Source organism: Mobula hypostoma, chromosome 11 (assembly GCF_963921235.1).
Source record: "Mobula hypostoma chromosome 11, sMobHyp1.1, whole genome shotgun sequence".
NCBI lineage: Eukaryota > Metazoa > Chordata > Chondrichthyes > Myliobatiformes > Myliobatidae > Mobula > Mobula hypostoma.
In genome coordinates, this window is record NC_086107.1 from 8,307,404 (window position 1) to 8,328,582 (window position 21,179).

At 40.2% G+C, this 21,179-nt stretch overlaps 2 protein-coding genes across 8 annotated transcripts in view; one reads left to right on the plus strand and one right to left on the minus strand.

The window, feature by feature from the left end:
* Positions 1-12,112, minus strand: part of immp1l (inner mitochondrial membrane peptidase subunit 1) — a 136,211-nt gene extending 124,099 nt beyond the window's left edge. For 2 of the 3 annotated variants that reach the window (XM_063061628.1, XM_063061629.1), the window contains exons 1-2: positions 11,995-12,062; positions 8,121-8,322 (exon numbers count right to left, since the gene is read on the minus strand). In XM_063061628.1, the coding sequence (XP_062917698.1) occupies positions 8,121-8,302 (182 nt within the window). In that variant the 5' untranslated portion in view covers positions 8,303-8,322; positions 11,995-12,062. Of the gene's footprint in view, positions 1-8,120; positions 8,323-11,994 lie in introns of all 3 variants that reach the window. The other variant, XM_063061630.1, reaches the window with a different exon arrangement.
* A 147-nt stretch (positions 12,113-12,259) lies between these two features.
* elp4 (elongator acetyltransferase complex subunit 4) overlaps positions 12,260-21,179 on the plus strand; it is a 237,335-nt gene continuing 228,415 nt past the window's right edge. For 4 of the 5 annotated variants that reach the window (XM_063061632.1, XM_063061635.1, XM_063061633.1 and 1 more), the window contains exons 1-2: positions 12,260-12,402; positions 16,900-16,935. In XM_063061632.1, coding sequence (XP_062917702.1) covers positions 12,267-12,402; positions 16,900-16,935 — 172 coding nt within the window. In that variant the 5' untranslated portion in view covers positions 12,260-12,266. Of the gene's footprint in view, positions 12,403-16,899; positions 16,936-18,637; positions 18,721-21,179 lie in introns of those variants that run through there. The other variant, XM_063061636.1, reaches the window with a different exon arrangement.

The following is a 21,179-nucleotide window of genomic DNA, read 5'->3' on the forward strand; positions in this document are numbered from 1 at the left end:
TTGAAGTTGATGTTGTTCCTGTCCACGCCTTGTGGTGCATTGAGTGACAACCTTGCCATTTCTTTAAATTTCTCTGTTTTTTTATGAGGCCACGTTGCCAGCTCAACACTCAACCTAGCATGGATGGTGTGACAACAGACCAAATTATCAGAAGATTGATGCTGATAAGAGGACAATGGGGGAACATTCAAAATGCTAATAAGAGAGAGACGAGAGAGATTACCGAAAGGAGACACAGTTCCGAGTATTGTCAGAGACTGGTTGCTTTGAACCCGAACTGTTTGAAGTTTGATGGACAGGCGATACCCCAGCAGGGGGATAAAAGGAACAGGTTCACTAAGGCAAGACACACACGACACCACGAGGTAACGAGACCCTGGAAGCGGTGCGCCCCCACAAGTTGGTAGGAGTTTTGGAGGTTCTGGTCGCAGGTCCAGCCATAGACGCACACGGTGGAAAGGTGCGGTCGGGCGGGAACCCGGTGTGTGTGTCCGCCCTTGCCTGGGTGCCGGGTTCACCGCAGAAGAACGATCGTATCTGGAATGGAGGGGTCACAGTCGGTGACCTCAGAAGACATTACAAAGGGCTCGCCCGAAAGCTAACTGCAAGGAATATCGAAGGTCTGTTTGGAATCCGATTTGCATATTCATTCGTTCTCTCTCTCTCTCCCCCAACGGCACGACGGCGATTACTGCGAACTGAAACTGAACTGAACTCTGTGTCACTTGTGACTGATCATTTTACCCCTAGACTGCGATAGAGCTTGATTGATCCTATTATCATAGTTCCCTGTACATGTGTGTTTATTCATTGCTAACCTGTTGCATTTATATCCTTACTATTAGAGTACTATGTTACTTATTTCTTTAATAAAACTTTCTTAGTTCCAGTAATCCAGACTCCAACTAAGTGGTCCTTTTCTGCTGGTTTGGCAACCCAGTTACAGGGTACGTAACAATGGACAGTGTGCAAGGAGCCGGCTAGATTCAGACCCGGGACCACTTGCCTTGAAGTCCGATGTGGATGCCACTACACTGCCAATCAGCTATTCCATTGAAGTGGTACTGGGCTACATTGGAAGCTACTGAGTCATCATTTCTCTGCCACCTTTATTTGATCATAAGAGAAGGAGGCAAAACACAGGAAATTATAGTCCTGTTAGCCCAACCTCAGTGGTTAGTTAAGATTTTACAGTCCATTATTTGGAGCAGCACATTAGTGTAGTGGTTAGCACAATGCTTTACAGTACCAGCGACGCAGGTTCAATCTCCACTGCTGTCTGTAAGGAGTTTGTACGTTCTCCTATGACTGCTTGAGTTTCCTCCCACAGTCCAAAGACCCACCGGTTGGTAGGTTAAGCGGTTATTGTAAATTGTCCTGTAATTAGGTTAGGGTTAAATTGGCTTTGCTGGGCAGTGCAGCTCAACGGGCCGGAAGGGTCTGTTCTGCACTGTCATCATCATCAATAATAATAAATAACAATTATTAAGAATGACATTTTAGAGAAGTTGGAAGTACCTGATAAAATAAAGTCAAATCAGCACTATTTTGTTAAGATCTTGCCTGACACATCTGTTAGAATCCTTTGATGAGGTTACAAGCAGGTTAAGCAAAGGACAGTCCGTGGACCTGGGTTTTCAGAAAGCCAGAAATATGATGCCACACACAAGGTGCTAAACAAGTTAAGAACCTGTGGTATTATAGCAAGGTACTAGCATGGATAGAAAACTGACTGACTGGGAGAAATCAGAGAGCGAGGATTTCCAGAATGGCTGCTGGTCTCTAGTGGAGTTCTGCAAACCCAGCATAGTGACCATAACTTTTCACTTTATACATGAATGATCTGGATGAAGGAACTGATGGCATTGTGGCCAACTTTGTAGACAATACCATGATAGGTGGAGGAACACATGATATCACAAAGGCAGGAAATCTGGAGGATTTGGATAAGTTGGAAGCCTGGGCAAAGAAGTGGCAGATGGAATACACTATAGTGATGTGTGAGGTTACGAACTATGGTAGGAAGGTGTAGCCTAGTTTCTCGATGAGGAGAAAATTCAGAAATCAGAGATGCAAAGGGACTTGAGAGTCCTAGTTCAAGATTCCCTCAAGGTTCACTTGTAGGGTGAGTCAATAATAAGGAAGAAAAATACAATGCTAGCATCCTTTTTGAGAGGACTACAAATATAGAAGAAAGAATATACTGCTGAGGGTTCATTGGCATTGGTCAGATTATATTTGAAATATTGTGATCAACTTTGGACCCTACATCAAAAGAAAGATATGTTTGGCCAGGAGACAGTCCAAAGACGGTTCACAATTACGATTCCATCAATAAAAAGCTTAACATGAGGAGCATACGATGGTTTTGGGTCTCTCTGGAGTTTAGAGAGAGGAGGGGGTAATCTCAATGAAACCTGCCAAATACTAAAAGGCCTGGATAGAGTGGACATGGAGAGAATGTTTCTTTTTTGCACAGGAGTTCCCAACCTGGGGTGCATGGACCCCTTGCTTAGTGGTGTTGGTCCATGGCATAAAAATTGTTGGGAAGTCTAGTCTCTAGGATCTGATAACACAACCTCAGAATAAAAGGACGTCCTCTTAAAACTGAGATGAAGAGCACTTTCTTCAGCTAGAGAGTGACAAATCTGTAGAATTCATTATCACATAGGGTGGTGGTGGCTAAGTCATTGAATGTATTTAGGAAGAAATCTATTGTCTATAAATTGGTAGAGGGGCTAAAGACTACAGAGAGAAGGTGGAAGAATTGGGCTAAAAAAATAGCCATGATTGAATGGCAGACCCGACGGGAAGGGCCAAATGAACTAATTCTGTTCCTATATATTATGGTCTTATGTTCTCATAAGCTGATCAAACATGAAATAATTTCTTGTTCCCATGTACATGTGGTATCTGTTTATTTCACAATAGGATCCATGTTGACCAAACTTCTAGTCTGGATATCCCTAACATATTTCCCCCTTAAAAAGGCATTTTCACATTGCCCATACATAAGAAAGTGTAATCTACTAACTGAATCTTTTACAGTGCACATTCACCTCAAACCCTTTTATTTATGCATTAATAAAATGGAATTGTCCAGTAATTTGAATTAAGCAGCTGGAATAAAGCAGCACTGGAAGCTTTTTTAAAGCACATTTGAATCATCCAGTGATTCAAATTAAGTGATTTCAAATTGACAGGAGTAGTATGTATAATGAATTCTAAATGTCATTATCCCTTTGCCTGTGGTTCCATATTTTTCAATTTACTGTTGACAAGTGACAAGATTAACATCCCTCACCATAATGTACAGAACTGTATAATTACAAATGACCTCACTGAATTTAATTCAAGCACTGTGAAACATGTATTATAGCATATGGTCTGAAGCAATCTGCAAATGTGCAAACTTCTTTTACAATGTAAATGTACATTAAAGTAAACCATGATCTAATGAGTTTTGGATCATTTTCCTTTGATTTTGCTTTCCATTAGACTTCTCAATATAGAGGTCTCCTTATTTCAACATAATCCTTTCTTCTATCTGTAGTCAAACGGTCAGGAAAAATTTCAGTCAGAATCAACAACACACATGTATGAAAAAACTTTTATAAGGTTAATTGAACTTTTACTACCCACAGTGCAATTACTAGACACAATATGTAACATAGAAAATTTTGCATCAGACATTGCCTCACGTGTTACTTCTAGCATTTAAAAAAATTACCTATCATCATATCATTGTAAATAAAATAATATGCATACCTATGTCTGTGGGAATTACCTCAGTATGAGCTCTATAGATGTTGCACCGAAATCCATACTGGGACCTCTGTTGCAATAGTGTACACACACACACACACACACACACACACACACACACACACACACACACACACATATATATATATGACTTATATGAAAGCATGGATAGGTAGTTTGTAGACGACATAAACATTGATGGGGTTTTAGATACTGTAATATCAAAGATTACCAAAGAATACAGTGGGATATAGAACGTTTACTGAGGTGGGTGGTGGGGTGGAGATAAGTCTCTACCAAATGAGGCAATGGCAAACCACTTCCGTAGAAAAATTTTCCAAGAACAATCATAAGACCATGATCACCCACGCCACACAACATGGCAAATATCAGATGGAGTTTAATCCGGAAAGTATGACATGAGCACTTTGGGAGATCAAATGTAAAAGGAAAGCACACTATTAATGGCAAAAATTATGATAATACTCAAGTAAAACTACTCATAAATCAGTAATAAATGATTAACATTTATTATTCCAATTTTAAATATTTTGCCTGAGAATATCCATGATATAAAGTGTGATTTCAGCATTGCTAAATGTCAATTTTCAGATTTAGAACCTGATGTAGATTTGGGGAAGAAAGCTTGAGCTGATGATATTTCCATTTGCATCATGTCTCTGTCTTTTTAAGATAGGGGAGGTCACTGACAAACATCAGTGCAATACATAAAAATATACTACAAATTACAGTAAGAAATATATATAAAAATAAATAGTGCAAAAAGAGAGTAAAAATAATGAGGTAATGTTCATTATTTTCTTGTATTAGTGGTAATAAACACCAGTAATCACAACATTCCATTCAATTGGCAGTTTTTCTCGCAACACACACAAATTGCTATAAGAAATCAGGTTAGGCAATATCTATGGAGGGAAATGAGTAGATGATGTTTCAGGCTAAGAAACTTCAAATAACTAACAGAATGAACTTTCTTTGTTGTGATGCCTACAAGAAGTAAATTGCATTGAGAGAGGAAATGGCAAGGCAAAGCATAATTGAGATCTTCTTTAAAATTGTCATTCTCAGAGTTTGGACATTATAGGGAAAGTGTTATTTATTGTTCGTTCTTACGGGCTCTTGTGAACTGCTCTTGAATTCCTCCAGCCCATATGGTCAAGGTGTCTGACAACACTTTTTTAAAAAAGTTAATTATGAATGTAGGGACAAGGACGGCATTTACAAGAGGAATGGAACCTCTAAGATTTTGACCTACCGTCGAAGAATGTTTTGAAAACTGTTACCAAATAGGTGTGGTGTAGATTTGGGGAAGAAAGCTTGAGTTGAAGATATTTTCATTTGCATTATGTCTCTGTCCTTTTAGATAGAGGAAGTCTCTGGTTTTCAATTTGCTATCATGATGCCTTGGCAATTTACTGAAGGAAACTCTGTGAAAAGTAAAACATTGCAGTCAAATGGGTGCAATGAGGGGAGTGGATATTCATATGGTAATAGGCAACTATCTTGCCCTGGATGTTCAATGAGTTTCTCAAGTATTGTAGCCCAAAAACTACATTAAAGTAGACCCTCCTCTATCACACTTAAAATATTAAAAAAAACTAAAGACTTGAATGTTTTTAAACAAAGTGTGATAATGAGAAGCCACTCAAGTATCCATGTTTAAAAGATTAAGCAAGTTATTAAAATTACCTTCTACTTAAGTGACCTGTACATACATAGTGAGAATGAGGCTCTACAAATAAAATTTTAGCAGACGTGAGGAAAATGAATATGAATATAAAAACAAGTGTAGAGAATATTTTTATTCTTTCTTGCCAATTAAAATGTTGTGACGTAGAGTTGTAAAACTGTGAAGCAGCTGGAAAAGTACTTCAAAATAGACTTTCATAAAATAAAGGACATGATATTTATGGTACAGGTGTCCCCCGCTTTTCAAACGCTTGCTTTACGAAACCTAACTGTTACAAAAGACCTACATTAGTTTCCTGTTTTCGCTAACAGAAGGTGTTTTCACTATTACGAAGAAAGGCAGCGCACAAAAAAAAGCAGCGCGCGATAAAAGGCAGCACGTGCCCCGAGCAGCCGCTCTCCCCCGGATTCGGAACTGCATTCTCGCCGGCATTGCTTAAACACCTGTCTGTGAGCAGCCGTTAGCAAGGTGAGTTCTAAGGTGTCGGAAAAGCCTAAAAGAGCTCGTAAGGGTGTTACACTTAGTGTAAAACTAGACATAATTAAGCGTTTCGATCGTGGTGAACGAAGTAAGGACAAAGTGAGTTTGGCTTGTGGAAGCTGATGAAGATGATGTTGAAGAGGTTTTAGCATCCCATGACCAAGAACTGATAGATGAAGAGATGATGCAATTGGAAGAGGAAAGGATAACAATCGAAACCGAATGAGTAATGATAAAGTACGACTTTAATTTTGAAAGGGTACGTAGGTTTAGGGAATATTTCCAGGATGGTTTGAGTCCTTACAAAGAACGGTATGATAGAAAAATGTGCGAGACTCAGCAGTCAAGCAAGCTTTCCACATCAGCCACAGCAGACGACGAACCTCGATCTTCAACATTGAGGCGGGCAGTCATAGGAGAAGATGAGCCCCCTGCTCTAATGGAAACAGACGACGATGAGATGACACCCCAGTGTCCCACCACCCCAACTCCCAGGCCACGGACAGATACTGATTCGCGGAGAATGCAACCGTAGCCGGGAGGCACACAGCACACCTTTAAGAAAAAAGCAAAAATAAACAAGCTAATTAATTAGATGCCGCCCGACACGTAATTGTCGGCCCAGAGCAGAGACAACGCAATTGGAAATCGGCACTGATCTGGGCCGACAATTACGTGTTGGGCGGCACCTAATTAATTAGCATGTTTATTTTGGCTTTTTTCTTAAAGATGTGCTGTGTGCCTCTCGGCTACCGCTGTACCCTTGCATGCTTCACGGTTCGGTATCAGTCGGCGGCCTGGAGGGTGGGGGCCACTGCACCACCCAACCTGCGACGACTCAGCCTAACACACCATCATCAGTGTGCTCGGCGCTGAACCAATTCCGGTAAGTGATACTACACTGTACATACATTATTTCTACTTTGTATAGACTGTGTATTTTTACGTGTATTTTGGTATGATTTGGCAGCTTCATAGCTTAAAGGTTACTGGAGAGCGCTTGCGCCGTGTTTTTGCCAACAGCGCTTGCGTGAGATTTTCTGCCGACAGCGCTTCCGTGAGATTTTCGCTACGGAGAACAGTGCAGTAATGATAGTGGAAAAGTATTTCTACTTTATATAGGCTGTGTATTTATCATATCATTCCTGCTTTCACTATATGTTACTGTTATTTTAGATTTTATGTGTTATTTGGCATGATTTGGTGGTTATTTTTGGGTCTGCGAATGCTCACAAAATTTTCCCATATAAATAAATGGCAATTGCTTCTTTGCTTTATGACATTTCGGCTTACAAACCGTTTCATAGAAACGCTCTACTTTCGGATGGCGGGGGAAACCTGTACCGTGTTCATCAAGGTGAAGTAAAAAGCTGCCAAAAAAAGCCAGCTAATAGTATTAGACAACGCAAACAACAGGAATTCTGCAGATGCTGGAAATTCAAGCAACACACATCAAAGTTGCTGGTGAACGCAGCAGGCCAGGCAGCATCTCTAGGAAGAGGTACAGTCGACATTTCAGGCCGAGACCCTTCGTCAGGACTAACTGAAAGAATAGCTAGTAAGAGATATGAAAGTGGGAGGGGGACGGGGAGATCCAAAATGATAGGAGAAGACAGGAGGGGGAGGGATGGAGCCGAGAGCTGGACAGGTGATTGGCAAAGGGGATATGAGAGGATCATGGGACAGGAGGTCTGGGGAGAAAGACAGTGGGGGGGGAACCAGAGGATGGGCAAGGGGTATAGTCAGAGGGACAGAGGGAGAAAAAGGAGAGTGAGAGAAAGAATGTGTGTATAAAAATAAATAACGGATGGGGTATGAGGGGGAGGTGAGGCATTAGTGGAAGTTAGAGAAGTCGGTGTTCATGCCAAAAGGTTGGAGGCTACCCAGACGGAATATAAGGTGTTGTTCCTCCAACCTGAGTGTGACTTCATCTTTACAGTAGAGGAGGCCGTGGATAGACATGTCAGAATGGGAATGGGATGTGGAATTAAAATGAGTGGCCACTGGGAGATCCTGCTTTCTCTGGCAGACAGAGCGTAGGTGTTCAGCAAAACGATCTCCCAGTCTTTCTCTTATTGTTGGTATGAGTGATCGAACTGCTTGGGCTCTTCTGAGAACTTCTTCATTTGATGTGTGTGTGGTCCATGATATTTTTAACATTTACCTGTAGAACCATAATTCAGCTGCTTCTAGTCTCTTTTCCATTATTGGAGAAATGGTCCAGCATTCACTTCCATAAGTCAGGACAGAATAAATGTAGCACTGCAGCATTCTGTCTTTAGTGTACGTGCTCATCTTTCTGTCTGTTAATATGGTCTTCATTTTTTGGAAAGCTTCTTTCGCCATTGCTATTCTGTATTTGATATCTGTGGTTATAGAAATGAAAATTAACAAAGGTGGTGGTGGGCTGGAGATATGTCTCTACCAAAGGTGTAAGGCACTCCTTCACTCTGCAAGCCTGCAGGTCACCTTGGGGAAGGTGTAGCACCTGCGTAGACTCCCCCTCCCCCCCAAACCCCCTGATCAGGGTCACATGCAGTCATGGAAACAGGTGGTGAATGGTCGTATGAGCAGCTGGTGCACATCACAAATCCTGGTTATGCGACCATTGATGCTAGGCAGACAATCTCTGAAGAATATTGACAATTACTGTGGTCACCCATCTCGTAAAGACACTGGCCAGAAGAAGGCAATGGCAAACCACTTCTGTGGAAAAATTTGTCAAGAACCATCATGATCATGGAAAAACCATGATCGTCCATGTCATATGACACAGCACATAACGAACAAAATATTAACAAAGAGAAGAAGCTATAGAACAACAGAATAATAAGGTACGGGGAAATTAGACTCCTGGAATCACTCTATATGGGGCCAGCATGGACACATTGGCCAAATAGCCTCCATCAGTGACATAATCATTTTGTGATCTGTGAAAAAGGGATCAAAAGATTCAGGGAAGAAATTAGATGAAATGACTTCACACAGTACAACCTGGATCATGCTTCCTGAAGCAGAATGTAGAGAATGGCCTTATCCCCAGATTTTTCTCAGTTCTGATAAAGAGAGTTCAGCATCCAAGAAGGTATCCATCTCAGACAGAAAATTCAAACCAAGCTTTAAAAACTGTATTAGCTGTTGCCCTAATGCCAGTGTTACTACTCCATTCCAAATATTTAAGTGATTGAAATCAAATATAACGGCATCTGAACAAAAAAGTTGCATTCTGCTCAATACAACTCAGCATTCTGCTTTTCTTAAAAAAAAACTTGGAATCTCACAACAAAATTATAATTCTATTATCTTGTGTCTCTATAATTTTATTACAGTAATAACCAACACAACCTTGTCTGTTTGATAGAACAAGGATGAGAAAATGCTCAAACTACTGAATAAGTCAGACAAACTGTTTAAACGTACATAATTAATATTCTGGGCCAATTACTTGCACAGACAGCTCCTGATAAAAGGTCATAATCACCTCTGCAGATGATTGGTATATCCAGCATTTGCAGTTTTTCATTCAGAATTCCAGCATCTGTAGCTTTTTGTTTATCAACAGTTTCAAAGAACTGTGGAAAAGCAGACATCCCACCTCTCCCGGAAGTTCCGTGAGTCTCCCGTATCTCGGTAGTGGCTCCCTGACGCCCGGAAATTATATACAATATCCCAGAAATAGATTTTTTTCAGCGGGAGAGGGAGAGTGAGAGCAAGCATCCTGGTTGGTCTCTCTTCGTGCTAAGAGTGGTCCCCAACCACCGGGCTGCGAGGAAACAATGTGATTTGGCGATATGAAACGCTATGAGTCAGCTACACCTTTCCTCATTCCCTGTCACTCACTGTTGAATTTTAACGCACGCGAGGTCATCAGTGACCCAAGACGAGCAAAGGAATGGGTAGTGAATGTCCCCGGTGAATCATCCATGTCAGCGCAGGAAAAAGATCAACTCCTCGAAGCTTGCAAATGACGGCGGGCTGAAAAGTACGTTTGACATAACATCTCTGCCGGCATTCTGGATCAAAGTCAAGGCTGAATATCCTGGGACAGCTACGAAAGCACTGAAAATGTTGCTTCCATTTCCAACATATCTCTGTGAAGTGGGGTTTTCTGCAATGAATGCAACGAAAACTAAATTGCGGAATACACTGGACATAAGGAACCCCCTTCGAGTATCGCTGTCTCCCATCACTCCTCGATAGGACCGTGTTGTTGCAGGAAAACAAGCTCAGGGCTCCCAATGATTCAGCGATATTGGTGTGTTGCAATGATTTTATATGTTCATACGGGGAAAATATGCGCTGTGTTTAATATCCAAACGTCACTTAAAATGTTATGATGCGATTGACTTATCACCTATATTCCAGTTGTGATTAACACCCCCGCCCCCCCCCCCGCGTCGGCCAGTCCGCAAGAATATTGTCAATATTAAACCGGTCTGCGGTGCAAAAACGATTGCGGCCCCCTGCTAAGTAGACCTATCAGTTTTCTCTGTGGGCGGGCTTTACAGTCGACCTCAAAAATAATGACAGTGTTGCTCGCTGCACTGTTTGCAACAGTGACTTTTCTATTGCCCATGGTGGGTGAAAATGTAAAAGACATGTTGAGATGAGTTTAACAGGTGTCATTCGTTCATTAGCATAGCTAACGTTATTTAAACTAGGGGGCTGGCTGCTAAGGAGCTACTCTATTGATGTCCTATGTGATGAGGCCAAACTCCCTGTACACTTGCTTAAAGTTGTAATAGAATAAACATGATAATATAATATAAGCACATATTTTAATGTCACATTTTCTGCATATACCTAACTTGGTTTACAGATTAGACAAAATCACTAAACAAAGTATTACATACACCCTTGGAGGTCGACCGTGGGGTGGGGGGGGGACATAAGGGGTTGCGGGAGGCGGGGGTGCTACCTCCCTGAAATGAGTTTTTGCAGGGTGGGATGTCTGGAAAAGTCGTGGGCACAGGTAAAAACAATCCTGTAAAGCACCGATGCTTTCGAAAATAATTGAATAAAGGGTTACTAAATATAAAAAAAATTACTATAAAGAGCAGCAAACAGTAGAAAGAACTAAATCAAATCAATACTTAGTGTGACCTCCATTTGCCTTAAAACTGCATCAATTCTCTCAGATATACTGTCATGCCGTTTTATGACAGACTCTGCCATTAGGTTGTTCCAAGTATTTTGGAGAACGTGTCACAACTCTGCATACTTTGGGTGTTTCGCTTGCTTCTGTCGTTCCATGTAATCCCAGACAGCTACGATGATGTTCAGATCAAAGCTCTGTGGAAGCCATACTATCTGAAACCATTTTTTTAAAATCTACGTTGCCTAAGACTTCTGCACAGTACTGTATGTCACTCTGCACAGAAGTAATGTGAGTATTTTCAGCTTTATAATTCAATTAGAAACACAAGACAGACTGTAAATGCCGAAAATCTGGAGCACCTAGAGCAAACGCTGGAGCAACTCAGCAGCATCTATGGTGAAAAATGTACAGTCGACGTTTCAGCCTGACAGGCTCAGTTCCTTCAGCACTTTGTGCGTGTTACTTATAATTCAATTACTTTAGCTCCAGTTCCAATCCATACCACACTACCTTCAAAGTCAACGTCAAGTTTATTGTTATATGTATGAGCAGGTGCAGTGAAATAATTACTTGCATTATAGGTATATTGAGTAAGATGTATTCACAATAAAAACATGGAGGTGAAAGTCGCCTACTGCATTTACTTAAATTAGTCTTATGTAATGACTACTGAACAAAACGTTATTTTTGCAAAACCATTTTGCAGACTCGCCCAAAGGTACACAAACGCGTGCATTCTGGGATTTGTAGTTCAACAACATATCCCAGCACCCATTGCTACAAACGTGCGCATTTGGCCCAAGAGCGTTTATGGCAAGCCAGTGACAGTTCACAACCATTCAGTGCATTTAGAAGTTTCAAAGCATTTAAATTCAATGCTTGTTAACAGAATATGTATAAACTAACAACAGTGCTTTCAAACTTAAAAAAATGAGAGTACCTTTATCTTCCAAAACGTTAGATAAACAAAGCGTTAACAAAGTCAATCGTACTTTCACTGAAAGACGACAGCAGCACCAGCCTGTGAAATGGGCGGAGCACCGCGAAGACGGGAGTCAATCAGAAAGCAGCTTAGCAGCGTTGCCTGCGGAGGTGGTTTGTAACGCCTACTCTGATTGGGGTGATCTCCGCCAGGGGTTTCCGTCGGCTCCGCCCGCCTCTGAAACCCCGCCTCTTCCCCCCCCACACCCATAATGCTACTGGCTCAGGAAGATGGCGGCGCGCTCGGGCACGAGCTTCCAGCGGAGGGCCCGCAATCAGCGGACGTCGGTGCCGGGAACCCGGCCGTCGGTGCATAACGGGCAGCTGCTGCTCTCCACCGGGGTGCCTTCCCTTGACTACGTGATAGGTCAGTGTAGCTGGGTATACCAGGGCGAACAGCAACCCACAGGGGCTTCGACCCAGGAGGGCCGAACACCGCAGCTGCATCCCGGTGGAAAACACCATCCAGTACCTCAGCAAAGCCCTTCTACCCATCCGGGCAAGAACCTAAGCTCAGTAATTGTACAAGAAGAAGACTCACTACCGAAAAGAAAGCCATTTGGCCCATCTATTCTGTGCTGGCGTTCGACATAAACTTGATCTTCCTCCCTTCGTTGCTTATCTCAAGCAACACACACAAAATGCTGCTGATGAAGGATCTCGGCTGAGTTCCTCCAGCATTTTATCTGTGTTGCTTTGGATTTTCAGCATATCCAGATTTTCTCTCGTTTGTGGTTGCTTATCTCAAATCCATCGTTGTTCTTCTCTATTCCTTGCTGTCCTGAATACTTGTCCAATCTCCCCTGAAATATATTATGCTACCTACGTCAAGTGATTTTTGAAAGCTGTGCTCTCTATCTACTATTATACTATTTGTTTATAAATATTCTTATATTCGGCAGAAAATGTTTTTTTTCTACCCTTGATGTTATTGACTAATATATAATTAAATCCCTTCCCCTTAAATGCAACTTTTATGTCAAGTTTTTTTTTGACTGTGCATACTTTTCTAATGCATTTCTACGTAGGTGTGGAAATGCTTTTGCATCTCCATGATTCTGAAGTGGCATTACTTTTTTTTCCCGTTTCCTTTAATTTTTTTTATTCATGATTAGATGAGTAGGGACTTAGAATGAAAAAATTTTATTTTGTTATTTTTTTGTCGCAAGTGAATGTTTCATTTCCTAGCCATTAAATCCACTCCAGTCTGATCTCTCTCTCTCTCTCAGCCCAAAGCAGACAGCAAGTTTACTAGCATTTTTGACACTGGGATGTGTAGCAGATTCCCAGCAATTAATTCATGCTATCACTAAGATTGTCACTTGTGTTTTTTCTGCCTCATTTATTATCTCTAGCCTTTATTCCAATTTGCTCCCAGGTAGCCTCCCAAACTGTGCCTTCTGTAAATTTGAAATTATCCTAAATTTGTTGAAGAAAAGCTATCTTGGCAGTAAACCATCACATCAGCAGCCACTGACTTTATTTCTCAGTTTTAAAATTCCCTTTCTTGTTTTCATTTCCCTCTTATCCAGCCCTGCTTCCCTCTGATATACATTACAGCTTTAGTCATGCCAGACCGATGCATTTTTCAGATTATTGGATGTTATTCCTACGAGCATCCCAACACACTTTGGAAATGTAATACATTTTTCAACAAACCTGATGAATTTAAAGAAATAAAGGGTATTAAAAAAATAAAATCCACGATGTTTCAGCTTGTCAAAACAAGATTACAAGACCCCGCTATTGGTTGTAAACCTAATTCCGGTATTCTTGACACTTGTTACTGTGTTCGATGGTGCATCAAGTATGAAAGATAAGCCTCCTCCTCATATCCACACCTATTAAATTCATGTGCAAAGCAAATGCAGGCAGAAGGGCCGTGCTGCTGTATTCTGGCTACTTTTTTCATCATTAACTGGAAGTGTTAGCAGTTTTACTACCTTTCTGTTGGCCGGAATTAAAAAGTTATATTAACTGAATGGTTGCTTGTTGAGGTTTCTTTGTCCAGAGCATCCCAATCTGGAATATTTGCAGAGAAGTACGGGTAAAACAAACTCTTATCAACTATCTATGCAGATGAAAACATGAGGCTATGTGAAAATATTTTCATTGTTTCAGATCAAATATTTTGGATATAATTTCTCAGCTATCTATGACAGGTGAGATACCTGGTGCAGAAGAAGCTGGGAGGTAGAAGTTGAGAAGGTGCACTGCCTCAGTGTGCTCCAGATAAATGATCTTGGCTCCCAGTGTGATCCCAAATGCTCCTCCTCCATTTTGGTTGGCCTTAAACCAGGGATTCCCATATTGAAATGTTGTCCTTTGATTAGCTGATAATCTCTGTGATTGATTTTGTTTTCATGACATTTGATTAGCTGATATTCACATGGCCTGTTTATCCAAGCCAGCTGACTCTGTGGCACGGTAGCACAGTTTTTAGCAAGCTTTACAGTCCCGGCGACCCAGGTTCAATTCCCACTGCTGTCTCTAAGGAGTCTGTATGTTCTCCCCATGACCACGTGGGTTTCCTCCCACAGTCCAAAGACATATCAGTTGGTAACTTAATTGGTTATTGTAAATTGTCCCGTGATTAGGCTAGGGTTAAATTGGGAGTTTCTGGGTAGCACAGCTCGAAGGCCCTATTCTGTACCGTATCTCAATAAAGATAAATAACCTGGTACTGGGATTGTTTACCTTGGAGAGGATTTTGGTTTGGTTTGCTTAACCTACCAATGGACTTAGAGGATGAGAGGATCACAAAGTTTATCAGTGCAGACAGTTGTGTAGATATAGTCAACATTGACTTCATTAAATCTGTTTACCGGGTCCTTTATGGGAGACTGGTCCAAAAAATTGAGCATTTCATCCAGGGTAAATTGGAAAACTGGATCCGAAATTAGCTTGGTGAAATGATGCTGAGAGTGTTTGTGGCAGTTGTTTTATGATTTGAAGCAAATAACCATAGATATCAGTGCTGTACCTGATAGTGGCATGAACATGATAGGGTGGATGGCTTGTTTTTGAGCCCTTTTTGGAAATGGCGTTGAAAGTACCTCTCCAGTGCTTTGAGGTGCTTGCTATGGGTAGTCCATTTTCTGAGAAGCACACAGGAAGGCAGAGATCACTGCTGCCTGGTGGACCATAAGCTTTGTACCAGGTGTGATGCCTTGATCTCCAAGTATCCTTTTCTCATTTATCCAAGACACCACAGGATCCTCATTTTCCAAGATCTCAGTGCTGGTGTTTCTTGTTGAGGAGTGCTACTGTGCTGCAAGGAAAGTTGATAGAGGTTCTTTGTGGAAGTTTAGTGTGAGCCTCATTTTTCATGTACAGGTCGATATTGATTTCATATTCAGCCTTCAAATTGTTTATTTGCTTTTTTATTATTTGCGTGATTTGTTTTCTTTTGCATATTAGTTGGTTATTCTTGGTTATTTATAATTTTTCATAATTTATTTTGTATTTCTTTATTTTTCTGTAAATATCTGCAAGAAAATGAATCTCAAAGCAGTATATGGTGACATATACATACTTCGACAATAAGTTTACTTTGAACCTTGAACTTCAAATGCTTGCATATCGGCTTTGCAAATGCCATAAAGATTTTTTAAATTTATTTAAAGATACAGTGCAGAATAGGCTCTTCCAGCCCTTTAAGCCATGCCAACCAGCAACCCCCGATTTAACCCTAACCTAGTCAAGGGATAATTTTCAATTACCAGTTAACTTCCAGACCAGTACTGTGTGAGAAAACCAGAGGACCTGGAGAAAGCCCACGCATTCCTTGGGGAGGAGGTACAGACACCTTTAGGGGACGCTGGGATTGAACTCTAAACTGCAACATCCCGGGCTGTAATAGTGTCATGTTAACTGCTATGCTACCATGACGTCCTAGTGGTAAAATGGTGGCCAAGTTAATCCCATATTGGAATCCACTCCTTTTACTATAAAAATAGTCCCTCATTTGGTCTGCACTGTTATATTATTTCACCATCAGATCATATTATCTATTCATATGGCTTACTGACAGTTTCTAACAATTTTGGTAACATGCGGAAATTCTTCTTGTGCCCTTTATCGGGAATTAATTTACATTATTTTGCTAATCAGAAGAAACCTGAAGTCTCCTTTTTATTTTTTGTAGTCATAAGTTATCATGTAACTATTGTTCTTTATGGTCCAAACTCTATTCTCCGCCTCCCACCCCAGTCTTGAAGCTCTATGTTGGTAAATTGGTTTATTGTTACATGTACTGATTACTGTGAAAAACTTTATTTTGCATGCCATTCTGACAGATAATTTCATTACAACAGTGCATTGAGGGAAAGCAATAACAGAAAGCAGGATGAAGTGTTATAGTTACAGAGAAAAAAGTACAGACAGACAATAAAGTGCAAGGCCATAACAAGGTAGATTGTGTGGTCAGGAATCCATCTTATTATACTAGAAGACTGTTAAATAGACTTACATAGCAGAATAGAAGCTGTCCTGGAGCCTGATGGTACCTGCTTTCAGTCTTTTGTATCTTCTGCGTAATGGGAGAAGGGAGAAGAGAATGTCTGGGGTAGGAGAGGTCTTGGATTATGCTGGCTACTTTACTAAGGCAGCAAGAAGTGTCGACAGAGTCCACGGAGAGTAGGCTAGTTTCATGATGTGCCAAGCTGTGTCCACAGTTCACTGCAGTGCAGCCTAAGATGGAACAGTTGCCACACCAAGTCATTATGCACCTGAATAGGATGCTTTCTAAGTGGTACATTGATTAAAATTGGTGAAAGTCAAAGGAGAGATGCCGATTTTCTTCATTCTCCACAGGAAGTGGGGTAAAATGAAATGCATTAATTATTTTCATTTCATTTTTTAGGAGGTGGCCTAGCTGTTGGAACTCTTCTCCTTGTTGGTAAGAGAATTATTAGATTATTTTAAGTTATTGTTTTTTTTTAAACTTACTGGATTTCAAAGTATTGAATTGAATGGCTTGCTTCCCTTTTTGAAGGCAGTTAAATTCAAAGTAAATTTATTATCAAAGTACATGTACAGTATGTCATTATATGCAACCCTGAGATTCATTTTCTTGTGGGCATGCTCAATAAATCTATAGAATAATAACCAGAACAGAATCAATGAGATTGCCAAACTAGGCGTTCAACCAGAGTGCAGAGACAACAAACTGCAAATACAAAAAAGATGGAATAATAATACAGGTTGACCTTCACTAATCCAGCACCACTGGGACCTCAGGAGTGCTGGATTAGTGAAAATGCCAAATTACAGAAGGATCACATTAAGCATAATCAGTGCCAGATTATCGAAGGAACTGGATTACAGGTAGTCGGATTAGTGAAGGTGACTGTAATAAACAAATAAGCAATAAATATGAAGAACATAAGATAAAGAGTCCTTGGAAGTGAGTCCATTGAGTGTGGGAACATTTCATCGATGGGGCGAGTGAAGTTATCCCCTTTGGCTCAAGAGTGGTAGTAACTGTTCCTGAACTTGGTGGTTCTTATACCTTCTTCCTGATGGCAGGAGCAAGAAGACAGGAAGTACTGGGTGGAAGGGGTCCCTGATGATGGATGCTACTTTCCTGCGACCGTGCTCCGTGTAGGTGTGCTCAATGGTGGGGAGGGCTTCACCTGTAATGGACTAGGTTGTATTCACTACTTTTTGTACAACCTTTCATTCAAGGGCATTGATAGTTCCATACCAGGCTGTGATGCAGCTGTTCAATATACTCTCCCTTTCACATGTATAGAAGTTGGTCAAAGTTTTGGATGTCTGCGTAATTGCATTTACATGTTGGGCAGGTCCTCCGAAATAATAATACCTAGGATTTTAAAGTTACTGATCCTCTGATGAGGACTGTCTCAGGGACCGCTGGTTTTCTTCTCCAAGTCAACTACTGAAGTCAGATATAAAGCAAATGAGATATGATTTTCTTCCTTCAGAATTTCTTATCTACTGTAGTGGGATTGTAACTATCATCTCCAGATCAACGATCAAAGCATCTGTACACTTGTCCACCTGCAACTACAATCTTGTGGAGCTGTTCCTATGTTAAGTTTTATAACAAACAACAATTTGCCCTTATAAAATGTTTAAGTCATAAAATATAAACAAAAGTTAGACCCTTGGCCATGTACAAACCAGATGTTATGTAGCCAAATGTATCAGAAAGATTTTACATAAGAAGCAAGAATGAGGGGGTTAAGGGGAAAGAGTTTTTTTTATTTAGAGATACTGTGCCAAACAGGCCCTACCGACACAATGAGCCGTACCGCCCTGCAACCCAACTATTTTAACACTAGCCCAATCACAGGACAATTTACAATGGCCAATCAGCCTACTAACCAGTATGTCTTTGGACCATCACACTAACTGCTACACTAGTGTGGTGCCCATGACAGAACGTTGAAGCAGCTGCGGACTAGGCTGCCAGTGTTGATGTTAAACTGAAGTTGGCTTTTGGTGGGTGCGGCCCTGAGTAAACTACCATATTAATCTTTTTTCAAACTTTTCTTTTGTATACGTGTTTGGTGTTTCCTTTACAACTCTGTTGATGCAATCTAAGCAGTCCAGAATTCTTTTTATTTCAGATTTTCAGCAGTTGTTTTGTTCAGCATCTGAGAGTTACAGCATTGTTTTTTATGCCTTCATTGATCTTCATCAATTTACATTACCTCAGGTATGATTAACAAGTATTCACTCCCTCTCTTGTACCACACTGTTAACATTGGGGTCATCTGGATTCTCTTGATCTCTACCCTGATACTAACATTCCATTTGTACTACCCACATTCTCTGCAATTATTGACAAGCTTGCTGTCTGTCTTTTCTAGTTCTGAGAAAAGATCACTGACCTGAAGCAATTACAGAGTTTTCTCTTTCCACAGATGCTGCTTGTGTTGAGTATCTCCAGAGTGTATTGACTTCATTTTTAAATAGAACATTTATTCATCTTAATATTATACTAAATTAATTAATTAAATATTTCCTACATTTCAGAGAACCTTTAAATATAGATACTATCTTGCAGTTGCTTTATACTATAGTTGAAAAGCTTGCAAAGGAATTGGATCTTCTCCAGTCATTTCCATTCCTAATGCAGTGGTACATTTACAGTACACAGAAAATGCTGGTGGAACACTGCAGGCCAGGCAACATCTGTGGAAAGAAGTAAACAGTCGACATTTCAAGCCGAGGCCCTTCATTAGGACCTGAAATGCTGATTGTCTACTCTTTACCATAGATGCTGCCTGGCCTGTTGGATTCCTGCAGCATTTTGTGTGTGTTGCTTTCGATTTCCAGCGTCCGCAGATTTTCTTGTATTCGTGATACATTTACAACAGGTTAGTTTGCTGTGCCGCACAGAAATTTTCTTTAACTACCTAAAATGTAAAGCAGTAGCTTCAGCTACCGAAAACAGCAGGAGGATCAGTTCTAAGATGAACAAATAATTGCCACTAATTTTCCAAATATTTTAGTTAATCGGTTTGATAGATTTTTGTTATTTGTTTCTTTTAATTTGTTTTGTGTTAAGCATCAAAATTATCAAGCAGAAGTTTATGAGTGCAGCTACTTGGATGGAAAATAAGACACACTTTAGATATTTGTAAGAAAAAAATGAGACAGTTTGGGGAAAAAATTGTAAGCTATTTTACTGTTGACATTGTCTGCTGAAAATTCTTTTATGCATGTGGATTATCCACAACCCACAGACACCAAAGTCTCCTTTCCACATGGATGTCAATTGTCGACTTTTGATGCTTTGATAACACATTTATTCTACGGATGACTGGACGTGATTTTGAGTGTGTTTGGAAACACGCCTGGTAGATCAGCCCATTGCTTTAAGTGATTATTCACTGCGTTGCTGTTTTTAATTCTACTGTAGTGAAATGTTGCATCACTGGCATGTAAAATTGTTTGCACTGTATGAACAGAATCATTCAGATTTAACAGATGTTCAGTTCATATACGAGAAAATTGTCTCATATCTTCAATGTGCAACCAACAAGTTTCATAAAATAGAATTGCAGAGAGATATTGGAATTCTCTTTCAAAATTCATCTCTAATGTTGATTTGGAGTTTGCTGATTTTTTTTATAGTTCAATATTGCTGGGATGATATATTGCATCCTCGTGTATTGGGATGTAAATTCATTTGGTCCTCTGATCAGCTTCATACAACTGGGGACAAATTCTGAGAAGAGGTTAGTTAAATCTTCACAAACCACAGGAACAGTGACTGAAATTTCTTTGTAATTTCTTCACAGTGTGCTGTGATCACCAGCAGGTAGATCTGGTTCTGTCACAATATGTGGAAAAGAAAGGTGCAATGGGGAGTAAATCATGAAATGATTTTGCTTTTCACTTGTCACTGAATAATCAGGATTAAAAGTTGGATCAATACTGTTGAAAACCTTTAAGGTTGAGCATGAACAACAAATTTCGACTTGCAAAGTAAAACAAAAGCTGATTGCTGTTATTGCCCACAAGTTTGTTGAAGTTTTATTATGCCCCGGATTATGAGACTCTTTGAATTGATATGAACATTAGTTATGAATAGTCCCTACCATACCTCGTGTTTCACAATTCCTGTATGTTGGTATTCTGTGGTGTTGCAAGCACAGGTGCAATGCAGAAGGTCAGCGCAAGAACAGTGCTCACCTTTTCATGAATCGTTAGACATTTGTGAGTAAACTTCCTCTTTAATCAATTCCAATATCTGTCAAATTAGTTTCTATGCAGGAATTATTGTGTTCAACCTTCCAAATGCATTAACAAGTTAATTAAATAAAGTAATAATGAATTTCAGGGTTATGAAAGTTAGTTTGCTTCAATACTGAAGATGCCTATAGGGATTTCAACATATTTAATTCTAGAATTAATCCAAAATCTCTGCATTTTAAAAACTAGGTAGGACTTTGAGAATTGAGAGTTTTGTTACATACGGTTATTTTCTAATTTATCGAGTCATGGAGGAATACCATACGATGTAGGTGCAGAATTAAGCCACTTTGGCCCAGCGAGTCTGCTCCACCATTTCATCATTCCACACATTCTGCTGCTTTCTCCCTGTAATCTTTAATGCCCTGAATAATCATGAACCTCTCAACCACCACCTTAAATATACTCAGTGAC